Consider the following 11,666-nt stretch of genomic DNA (forward strand, 5'->3'; position numbering starts at 1 on the left):
TTTTTTTAGATGGAGTCTTGCTCTGTCTCCCAGGCTGGAGTGCAGTGGTGTGATCTTGGCTCACTGCAACCTCCACCTCCTGGGTTCAAGTGATTTTTGTGCCTCAGCCTCCCTAGTAGCTGGGATTACAGCTGTGTGCGAACAGGCCTGGCTAATTTTTCTATTTTTAGTAGAGACAGGGTTTCACTCTGTTGACAAGGCTGGTCTCAAACTCCTAACCTCAAGTGATTCGCCCACCTCAGCCTCCTAAAGTGCTGGGATTACAGGTGTGAGCCACCGCACCCTGCCCTGATCTGCTTTCAATCATCATAGGTTAGTCTATATTTTCTAGTGCTGTCTAGAAATGGAATCATACAGTGTGTACTGTTTTTTGTCAAGCTTCTTTCACTCGGTATAATTATTCTGAGATTTATCCCTGTTGTTTTGTGTGGCAATAGTTCATTACTTTTTAAAATTGTAATTGTAGTTGTTGTGGGTACATAGTAAGTGTATATATTTATGGAGCACCTGAGATGTTTTGATACAGGCCTACAATCCATAATAATCACATCATGGAGAAGGGGGTATCCATCCCCTCAAGCATTTATACCTTGTGTTAAATATTTCATGGCAAAGTTATCTTGGGGTAAGCACTGCAGCAAGCCACCAGTGAGTATTCTCTGGGCAAACAGAAAAAGGGTTAAATAAATCACGTTACACATTAATATTTGTATCTATGTCTAGCTCTCAGACAAACTGTGATGCCTATTCTTTACATTGGCAACGAGGTGGTCACTGAATGCTAGAATTATGAATTTAAATTTAACAAAAATTAATCAAGTTTTCAAAAATCAAAATAAAATGGATTTATTTCAATCATTTTGATGTACAAATTTGACTAATTCTAATTTGTGTGTTGCCTTTTGGTTTAATAGATACTTTTCAATATTTGAAAAGAAAACTAACTTTTGGGAAAACATTTCTGATAAAATTAAATTTGTTTACATAAACATAATTTTGATGAAAATATTAAGATATTTGTACTTTAAATGATTGTTTTAATCCTTACATGTATTTTCAAATCTTGATAATAATATAATTACTGATTTTGCTGAAAGAAAGATAAGAAAAATAAATTTCACGGAATAGTTTCAGTAATTTATAAATTACACATATCTTTATTACTCATCCCAATATTGTCAGCCCATCAACAGAGCACCCAGATGTGTGCAATAAACATGAAATTTCATGATCTTTGACATTTTGCTGATTTTCTGTCATATACAAATCACAGCTTCATACATATTTTAAAATTTTATCCTTTTAAAGGCATATTTGTCAGAGGATAAGGATAGGACATACTTTAACATACATAACATAACATAATCGGCTGGGCGTGGTGGCTCACGCCTGTAATCCTAGCACTTTGGGAGGCCAAGGCAGGCAGACTGCCTGAGCTCAGGAGTTTGAGACCAGCCTGGGCGACAAGGTGAAACCCCGTCTGTACTAAAATACAAAAAAAATTAGCCAGGCATGGCGGCATGCACCTGTAGTCCCACCTACTCGGGAAACTGAGGCAGAATTGCTTGAACCCAGGTGGCAAAGGTTGCAGTGAACCGAGATCACTCCAGAGTGAGACTCCGTCTCTTTAAAAAAAAAAAAATTCAAATCATAACTTCATACACATTTTAAAATTTTGTCCTTTTAAAGGAATATTTGTCAGAGGATGAGGATAGGACATACTTTAACAGTCTGTTAGTTTAATTTATAACTTGCAAATATTGAGACAGATGGCCTATGGGGTCCATCTGTCCTCTTGCCCTGAGCTGACTTGACTCATGGGCCCCAGCCTGGGTTTTCCAGTTGTTTGAATGGGTGGGAATCTACTCAGGGTTCATGTTTGCCACAGCTAGGGGGCTGGAGGTGGAGGGTCCCTCTGGACCCCCTTTGAATGCCACAAAGACCATCCTCTCTCAGATCTTAACTTTCAGAGACCAAATTTCCAAGTATGTGGTCCTGGGCTATGGAAACCTTTCCTCCTGCCCAGGACTCTCACTCTACAGAGACGAATTCATTCAGGTCATCTAAGGCCCATGTAGATTTTTCGCCACAAATGGTTTCTCATACAGTGGTGCCCCCAGCATGTTCAGCCTCCCCTCTGCCCCCGCAGGCCTCCTACCCCAGGGTGCCATGCACCGCTGCCCTGCTGGGAAGAGAAGTCTGGAGGGGCACGGGCCAACACTGCCCACTTAGAAGCCCCTTGTCCTTTTATTCTTTTTTTTTTTTTTTTTTTTTTTTTTGGAGACAGAGTCTTGTCTGTTAGCAGGCTGGAGTGCAGTGGCACGATCTCTGCTCACCAAGCTCCATCCTGGGTTCATACATCTCTGCCTCAACCCAGCATAGCTGAAATTACAGGCAACTCCTGCAGCCCAGCTAATTTTTTTTTTTTTTTTTTTAGTAGAAGCGGGGTTTCACCATGTTAATCAGGATGGTCTCGATCTCCTGACCTGCGTGATCTGCCGCCCTTGGCACCCAAAGTGCTGGGATTACCCAGTGACACGGCGGCCGCCATCGTCCTTTTTCCTGTCAGATCACCTCCCTGTTTCAGAGGGAAGTATGTGCACTGTCAGATAACAAAATGTTTCTCCCTTAAATGCTTTTGCTACAGTTGTTAGAAATTTCTCCTGGACTTAATTAGATTGACTAATAATTGTTGGGATGTTGTGGCCTTCACAGGAAGGGACAGGGTGTCAGATGCATTTCACAGATGGTTGACCCGATGCCGACTGTGACTGGCTCTTTTGGCTGCAAGTGACAGAAACCCAACTCAAACTTGTTCTACAAGTAGAGACATTTACTGAGTCTCAGAATTGAAAGAGAGGGGAAGGGTGTGTTTGGGTCCCAGAGAAAGGGTGTACCTGGGGCTGGAATCCGTTAAGATTCCCTCCCTCTTTATAAGGCTTAGCGCCTTAGATGGGCTATGTCCTCTGGCCCTGCATGCACGGGCTTTCTAGTGGAAGCTGAGCAGGTCCACCGCTTCCGTTTACAAATACAGTGACTGGCACACAAGCATTCCTATGCTTATTGGGGAAAGTTGGGGGGCAGGGCCCTAGGACTGGCAGCCCTCACTAAAACCCCATGAGGGAAGGAGCTTCCCCAAAGGTGGTGCTGTTCCCAAAAAGGAAGGAAACAGCCAGTGCTCTCCACCCTGTCCCACCTGGCCATTTTCCTCACAGATGTCACCTGTCCTCCCAGGCCCAGCTGCTAATTCTGCCTGACGCTTGGCCAATTTGCCTGGTTAAAACCAGTGTATTTCCAGGAGATGGATGACGTCACAGAACTGGAGTTCCAGAAGGCTGGGATGGCCCAGCACTCCCTCCTTCTTTAGAACATGGAGAGCTGTTAGTTGGGCAGGGCTGAAGCATACGTGGTGAGGAAGAAGAGGCTCCTACTGTAGACGGCCTTTTTCTACAGGTCCTCCCAGAAATCACCGGGCCAGCTGGAACCTGGAGTCAGAGAGGGATGGGAGAGAGGTAAGCTGTGGAAGGGTGGGAACATACCTTCTGGAACCACTGTCTTCCTTGAGGGGACCCTGAGAGGGGGCTGAATGGGCAGGGATGGAGCTTCCTGCTTCGAGGCACTCAGTGGCGTCCTCTGCAGGGAGGATCCTCCTGAGTCAGTGTGGAGTAGGCTGTTGTTTGCCTGGAATTCCTAATTTAACAAGGGCATCTTGTAAAATTTTATTAGCTGGCGGTATGATGGCTCAAGCCTGCTTGTCAACACTTTGGGAGGCCGAGACAGGCTGAGGGATTAGGAGGTGAATATCCTGGCTAACACAGTGAAGCGTCTCTACTAAAAATACAAAAAAAAAAAAACTAGCCAGGCCAGTTAAGTAGGGTGCCTGTAGTCCCAGCTACTCGGGAGGCTGAGGCAGGAGAATAAGGCGTGAACCCAGGAGGCTGAGCTTGCAGTGAGCTGAGATCCGGCCACTGCACTCCAGCCACCAGGCTGACAGAGAAAGACTTAGATCTCAAAAGTGTCAGCTAAATCCTGTATCCCAGCTCCTGGGGTAGGAAGGTGGGAGAAGCAAAAAAATGGCCCCAAGCTCAGGCTGGTGTGGAATGAGTCTTAAAACAAGAGACAGAAGCAGCCTTGTTGTCTGGGGTAAATACCACGGTTCATGTTCTCATGTTTAAGGACGCAGACACACACGCACACAGAGTGAGTTTGGAGCAGGAGTTTAATAGGCAAAAGGAAAGAACAGCTGTCATAGACAGAGGTCCCCAGCAGGTTGCCAGGTGGTAGTGGAAATGTCAGGGTTTTCTAAATGGGCTAGTGAGGAGGCGTTTGTGAGGAGGGGATGTCTTATCCTCCTAGGGCCCGATGGTTCAGTTGGGACCAGGTGTGCTATCTGTATAGAGCAGAGTTTTTAATAGGCTCTCACCCCATTCCCGAGCACATAGGCCAACTTTTAGTCTGTGTCTCTTTGTCTTGCTTATCTGGGAGGAAGAGTTTCTGTGTCTGTTCCCATACATCTTGCAGCTGTAGGCATATCCCTCGATTCTGCTTTTAGCTTCCCTATCTTAGCGCACCTAAAGAGAAAGGAATGTGGTTAGTAAGGCCCGCTATTTTACTGGTGCCCATTGTATAAGTGTGAAGTTTGGTGATTACGCAAGAGACTTCCCGGATCCTTCTGTGCCTGAGCTGTCTTATCTGTTTTACTGTTTGCTCTTTCAGGCTGCTTGTTGTTAGAAGAAAAGTTATTTCCTTGAGCTGCGTGAGGTTAGAAAGGGAGCTATCTTTGAGCTGCTTTTTGTTAAAAGGAAAGTTTTCTGCTGGGGATTCACTTTACCCTGTCTACCTAAGTAATTTTTTTTTTTTTTTTTTGAGACTGAGTCTCACTCTGTCGCCCGGGCTGGAGCGCAGTGGCCGGATCTCAGCTCACTGCAAGCTCCGCCTCCCGGGTTCGCCATTCTCCTGCCACCTCGCCCGGCCTAGTTTTTTGTATTTTTTAGTAAGTGGCGGGGAGTTTCACCCGGAGTTAGCGAGATGGTCTTGATCTCCTGACCTGCGTGATCCACTTTCGTCACCGGCCTCCCAAAGTGCTGGGATTACAGGCAGGCCACGCACCCGGCCAGTAATTTCTTTCTGCCTCCTATAACCAGGCAGGAGAAACAAGCCCACCAGGATAGCCATCTTGTCCAGAAGCAGAAGCAGCCTGACACTGGAAGGCGGCGGATAGAGAAAGAACTCAGGCTTCTGCCCCCTCTACCAACACCTAGTTTAAGGGGAAAACACCAGACCGGTGACAGAAATAGTCGCAGGTTTTCAGATTTATTGGAAGTATTGCTTCTTTGTAGTGTGGAGATGAGGTCTTGCTGTTTCCCAGGTTGGTCTCAAACTCCTGGCCTAAGCAATCGTCTCACCTCAGCCCCCCAAAGTGCTTGGATTACAGGCTTGAGCCACCATGCCTGGCCAGTCTTTCAGTTTTCACGGCATTGGCCATTTTGAAGAATACAGGCCAGTTATCTTACAGATTTTCAGTGAGTTTGGCTTCGATGTTTCCTCAGGATTAAATACAGGCTATGCATCCCAGGATGGAATACTGCATAAGTGATGTGTCCTCCTTGGGAATCACACCTGGAGGCACACAATGTCCCTCTGTCCCTCACTGGAGATGTTCATTTTGATTGCAAGTTCAAAATACTGTCTGGTTATCCTCCACTGTATCTGTTTTGTTTTTTCTTTCTGTGCAACTAATAAGCAATCTGTGGGGAGACCCTATAAGATCATGGATAATATATCCAGTCATTCAGCAGTCTTCCCACAACCTCAGATTTAGCATGCAATGATGATTCTTTCTCAAACCAATCTATGATGGTTGCAAAATGGTGATTATTTTTCAACTCCATGACTTCCTCCACATTTATCGGTTGGCCTTTTATTGTCAGGAAGAGGGTCTCTGCTTCAGCTCCACACTATGTATCTTTTTGTCAATTTATTATTATTATGGGCTCATGGATACATTAATTATATTAATGTATAATCTGTTACTGTCATTTATTTTGATGGTCTAATTGTCCCAGATTACCTTGGAAACCATTATGCAATGATTTCTTAGATATGACACCAAAAGCACATGCAACAAAAGGAAAAATAGATACATTGCACATCTTCAAAATTAAGAACTTTGGGGCTTCAAAGAATACCACCAAGAAAGTGAAAGGCAACCCACAGAATGGGAAAAAATATCTGCCATATATCTGATGCTGATCTAGTATCCAGAATATATAAAGAACTCTTCCCACTCGGTAATAAAAAGACAACTCAATTTGAAACTGGGCAGAGGTTCTGAACAGACATTTTCCCAAAGATATACAATGGCCGATAAGCACATAAAAAGATGTTCGGCCGGGTGCGGTGGCTCACGCTTGTAATCCCAGCACTTTGGGAGGCCGAGATGGGCAGATCACGAGGTCAGGAGATCAAGACCACCCTGGCTAACACGGTGAAACCCCGTCTCTACTGAAAATACAAAAAAATTAGCCGGGCATGGTGGCGGGAGCCTGTAGTCCCAGCTACTCGGGAGGCTGAGGCAGGAGAATGGTGTGAACCCGGGAGGCGGAGCTTGCAGTGAGCAGAGATCGCGCCACCACACTCCAGCCTGGGTGACTGAGCAAGACTCCGTCTCAAAAAAAAAAAAAGACATGATCAACATCCGTAGCCATCTGGGAAACGGAAATTAAAACAACAGGGTGATACCAGTTCATATCCATGAGGAAACCTTTTGTAGACAGATAATAGGTGTTGGTGAGGATGTAGAGAAATTGGAATCTTTATACACTGCTGATGGGAATGCAAAATGGTGCAGCCACTTTGGAAATCTGGTAGGTCTGATAAGCTTAAGCCTAGGGTTACCCCATGACCCAGCAACTCTACTCCAAAGAAATAAAAATGTATATCCACACAAAAACTAGTACGTGAATGTTCATAGCAGCATTATTCATGATAGCCAAAACCAGAAACAACCCAAATGTTCATCAACTAATGAATGGATAGACAAAGTATGGTCTATTCATACAATGGAATATTATTCAACCATAGAAAGGAATGAAGTATCATTATGTGCTCCAACCTGAATGAACCTTGAAAACATTATGCTAAGTGAAAGAAGCCAGATACAAAATGCCACATTTTATGTAACTCCATGTGTATGAAATGTCCAGAAGAGGCAAATCCATAGAGACAGAGAGTAGATTAGTGGTTGCCAGAGGTTGGGAGGAGGGGGATGGGCAGTGACTGCTAAATAGGTACAGGGTTTTGTTTTGGATTGATGAAAATATTCTAAAATCAAGTGAGATAGTAGTTGTACAACTCTGCAAATATACTGAAAACCACTGAATTGTACACTTTAACTGAATTAATTGTTTGATACGTGAATTATATATCTCAATAATGCCGTTACCAAAACATATCGTTCCAGATCTGGCCAATCGGTGCCCCTTTGAGCTAGCTCTTGTGTCAATCTGACATGCCCCAATCCATATTTTTAGCACTTTTTAAATTTCTGGTACAGCAAGATAATCCAGATATCTCATAACCCTTTCCTGCTCCAGCCTGGGAATCAGCCATATTTCCTGGAGTCCCGGTTCCCTTTTGTGTGGAATGTGAACCAAGATCTGGGCATTATTTCATTTAATCATCAAAACAACCCTTTTAGGTAGGTATTAGCATATCTTCATTTTACAAATGAGGCCCAGAAAGGTTGAGTATGTTGCCAAAAATCACATAACAGCCCAAGATTTGAAAGCAGGCAGTGTGAATCTAGGGCCCTTGCTGTTCCACACACACACACACAATGTGAAAGTGAAGGTTATGTCTACAGCCAGCCCACCAAGAATTGTACCAGGCAGGGTATGGCCCCTGGGAAAAATCATGTGTCATATGTCTTAGGGAGTGGGGTTGTGGGGAGATGAGCACCCAGTATCCTGGCCCTCCTTCTAAAAGCACATCCTCAGATACACACACACATATGCGGTGAAGATAGTCTTCAGTAATCTCCTTTGCCAACCTCACTTACCATCCCAATACCCAAATACTACCCATAGCTGGGTGCCCATATAAGAGGACCTATTGATGAAATGAGATTGGCCAGGTGTGGTGGCTCACACCTATAATCCCAGCACTTTGGGAGGCTGAGATGGGAGGATCACTTGAGGCCAGGAGTTCAAGACCAGCCTGGTCAACATAGTGAGACCCCCATCTCTAAAAAATAAAAAACTAAAAAACAAACAACAACCAAGAAAGATCAGCGTTGGTTTTTTAATGTTGAAGCTCAGAAGTTGGTATATGGAGGTTCATGATACTATTCTCTCTCCTTTTGTAACTGTTTAATTTTCCATGATAAAAAAAAATCTATAAAATAGTAAATGAGAGAAAAGAGATAGGAAACAGCTAGTTTGGAGCAGTGAGTGAGTAAGGAAATCTGGCTGCCCTCTCCAGATTCCCCAGGCTCTCAGAGAAGATCAGCAGAAAGTCTGCAAGACCCTAAGAATCGTCAGCCCTCAGCTGCACCTCCTCCCCTCCAAGGATGACAAAGGTGCTACTCATCTACTTGGTCAGCAGCTTTCTTGCCCTAAATCAGGCCAGCCTCATCAGTCGCTGTGACTTGGCCCAGGTGCTGCAGCTGGAGGACTTGGATGGGTTTGAGGGTTACTCCCTGAGTGACTGTGAGTGCCATCGGCCCCTCCCCTGTCATTTCTCCTTCTCTCCCTGTCATGGTCATGTCCTACATGGCCAGCTTCTTTCTCTCCTGTTCATCTTTCAAAGCCAAGTTCAAAAAGCAGCCCCCTTCAAAAAGCTTTTTCCAACACGCCGTATTCATCCACATTATTATCCAAGCACTTATTACGTACGAAGAACTGTTTTAGATGCTGGGGATGTAGAGATAAACAAATTCCCTTCCCTTGTAGTGTTCACATCCTAGGGGAAGAGAGCAGCAACAAACTCATAAAGTACTGCCTGGTAGTGATCAATGCTATGAAGAAGAATAAAGCAGGGGGAGCGATGGTGACACTGTTTAGATGGGGAAGTCAGGGAAGGCCTCTCTGAGAAGGTGACATTGAGCAGCACCGAATTAAGTGAAGGACCTGGTCACCCAAATGTCTAGGGGACGAACACTCCAAGCAGAGGGGACAGCTAGTACAAACGCTTTATCCTCCTGCATAGAAGGGATATCTCCCTTTTGCCTAGGATTTGTGTGCACCTGTCTTGCAACACTTGTCCTTTTATCTTGCTTTGTGGGTTTTTTAGGTACTTTTTTTCTTTTTGAGACGGAGTCTCACTCTGTCACCTAGGCTGGAGTGCAGTGGCACAATCTCGGCTCACTGCAAGCTCCGCCTCCTGGGTTCACGCTGTTCTCCTGGCTTATCCTCCCTAGTAGCTGGGACTACAGGCGCCCACCACCATACCCAGCTAATTTTTTGTATTTTTAGTAGAGACGGGGTGTCACCATGTTAGCCAGGATGGTCTCGATCTCCTGACTTCGTGATCCGCCCACCTTAGCCTCCCAAAGTGCTGGGATTACAGGCGTGAGCCACTGTGCCCAGCCTTAGGTATATATTTTTATGCTTTTAATATAGGCCCCTTGAAGGCAGCATCTGTGTTTGACCCAATTGAAACGTCCATCACTGGGCTTTGCACAGTTCCTGGCACACAGTAGGTGCTAAGTGCAAGACACATGAATAGATGGACAGATGAATGGTTGTACTTATCAGTGGGTGGATGGACCAAAGGATGAGAGGGCAGGTCAATGGAGGTTTCCAGCCCTCTAGTCCTATCTTGCCTCCCAGGCCTTGTTCCTTTTGTCTGATTCCTTGCCTCCCTTTCTCCTCCATCTCCCTTCTCACTCAGCTTGGTCCCCTCTAAATCCTGACCTTCTCCCTACTCTAAGGGCTGTGCCTGGCTTTTGTGGAAAGCAAATTCAACATATCAAAGATAAATGAAAACGCAGATGGAAGCTTTGACTATGGCCTCTTCCAGATCAACGGCCACTACTGGTGCAACGATTATAGGAGTCACTCGGAAAACCTTTGCCAGGTGGACTGTCAAGGTCTGGCCAGGGCCCCATGGTGGGAGAGATGAGAGTGGAAACCAGGCTCTGCTCACAGACTTCTCTTTCCACCCACAGCCTGGGAATGGCCCCAGAGATATAGTTCAAAAAATCAGGGAATCCCTTTACTGAGCAGAGGGCTGGAGTAGTGTCCCTAATGCCCATCCAGTTAGGAGATTCTATAGAGTCCCTGAATAGGATGCAGAAAGGCTCTGTGTACAGCTGGTAGTAGTAGAACAGTTGCAGCAGCCAATGTTTATTGAGAGAATATTATACACTAAGCACTTTACATACTTAGATTATTTCATCCAACTTTCATGCAGTAGAAACCATTTATGATCCCCACTTTACAAAACAGCAAAGTGAGGCTCAAAAAGAGAACCAGCATTGAATGCCAGACCTGACAGGCTCTTAACCATTCCGGAGTACCATCTTCAGCTAACGATCTGACCAAAGGCCAAGTGCAAATTCCCTAGCTCAGAGCTGATCCAGGAGGCTCGACAGGGCCCATGACTCTGCCCCTCACCGCTGCCTTCGCACACTGACTGATGCCCCTGGGCTCCTCACCTGAAGACCCCCGCTCACTAGGCGGGATATACCTCTGTGGTGTTTTGGCATTTCCTCTCCCTAGAAACCTCCCACAAACTTTGAGTGAACCACCATCTACTCTGGTTAGGAAGAATAGTAGTGAACAGGCCCAAATCTCAGGCCTCTTGCCCCTTCTGCCCACACCCCCTTTCACCTCCAACCTCTAGCAGCCATTGTAGGGATGTCTAAATGGGCCCCTGGGAGAGAGCCTTTGCCTCAGCTGGAAACCTCGAGGTGGCATAAGCCTGTCTAGGGAGGGCTGGTGTCTGCCTCCATCTTAGGGACTGTCTTCTGTGCCCTCACAGGTTTTCTCTTCCTTCCTTTCAGATCTGCTCAATCCCAACCTTCTCGCAGGCATCCACTGTGCAAAAAGGATTGTATCCGGAGCACGGGGGATGAACAACTGGTGAGGACACCGTGGGACTAAGCGGGCAGAGCCCCACGAAGGAGGGCGTGACAGAGAAAAGGGCGGTAGACAAGGACTCACGGGCACGCCCTTGCAGTGTCTAGAAAGATGTGGGATAGCGATGGGCTTGGAACTCTGAGTTAGAAGACCTGGGATCTGGTTCTTCCATGATATTGTATTAAACAAAACTCTTCTGGTTGCGGTAACAGAAAACAACTTGAGCTAGCTGGGGAAAATTTATTCTGAGAGGACCAGATGTCTCACTGAGCCCACTCAAGGGCTGCAGCTGGGCCCCAGAAAGACCATGGAACCAGGGCTGGAAATTGTCAGCAAGCTTTCCATGGCAGGTTTCAGCTTCTCTTGGTGCATTTGCTTCACAACTCTCTCTGCAGACTTTCTCTGCTCCACAGTCTAAAGGACAAAGGGTGCTGCAAAGTTAATGGGCTAAAGTCCTAAGCAACCATAGGGACTGGCTAGGCTCAGCCCCAGTCCAATTTCCTGGGATAGAGAATCTGATTGGTTCCACTTGCACCACGTGTGCCCCCTTGGTCCAATCAACTGTAGGGATGGGAGGAGTTAAGC

General features: G+C 45.8%; 1 protein-coding gene across 2 annotated transcripts; it reads left to right on the forward strand.

Moving 5' to 3' along the window:
* Positions 1-3,368: 3,368 nt before the first annotated feature.
* LOC101024533 (lysozyme-like protein 6) lies at positions 3,369-11,198 on the forward strand. 2 transcript variants are annotated; one of them, XM_031661486.1, is made up of 4 exons: positions 3,369-3,512; positions 8,482-8,708; positions 9,932-10,090; positions 11,006-11,198. In XM_031661486.1, the coding sequence occupies exons 2-4, from the start codon at positions 8,570-8,572 to the stop codon at positions 11,086-11,088; spliced, it is 381 nt and encodes a 126-aa protein (XP_031517346.1). In that variant the 5' UTR covers positions 3,369-3,512; positions 8,482-8,569; the 3' UTR covers positions 11,089-11,198. The 2 variants fall into 2 exon arrangements, with proteins under 2 accessions (XP_031517346.1, XP_031517347.1); XM_031661487.1 differs by having other exon boundaries at positions 9,932-10,077; positions 11,006-11,084.
* Positions 11,199-11,666: the final 468 nt, after the last annotated feature.

This window comes from Papio anubis, unplaced genomic scaffold (assembly GCF_008728515.1).
Source record: "Papio anubis isolate 15944 unplaced genomic scaffold, Panubis1.0 scaffold1734, whole genome shotgun sequence".
Classification (NCBI taxonomy): Eukaryota; Metazoa; Chordata; class Mammalia; order Primates; family Cercopithecidae; genus Papio; species Papio anubis.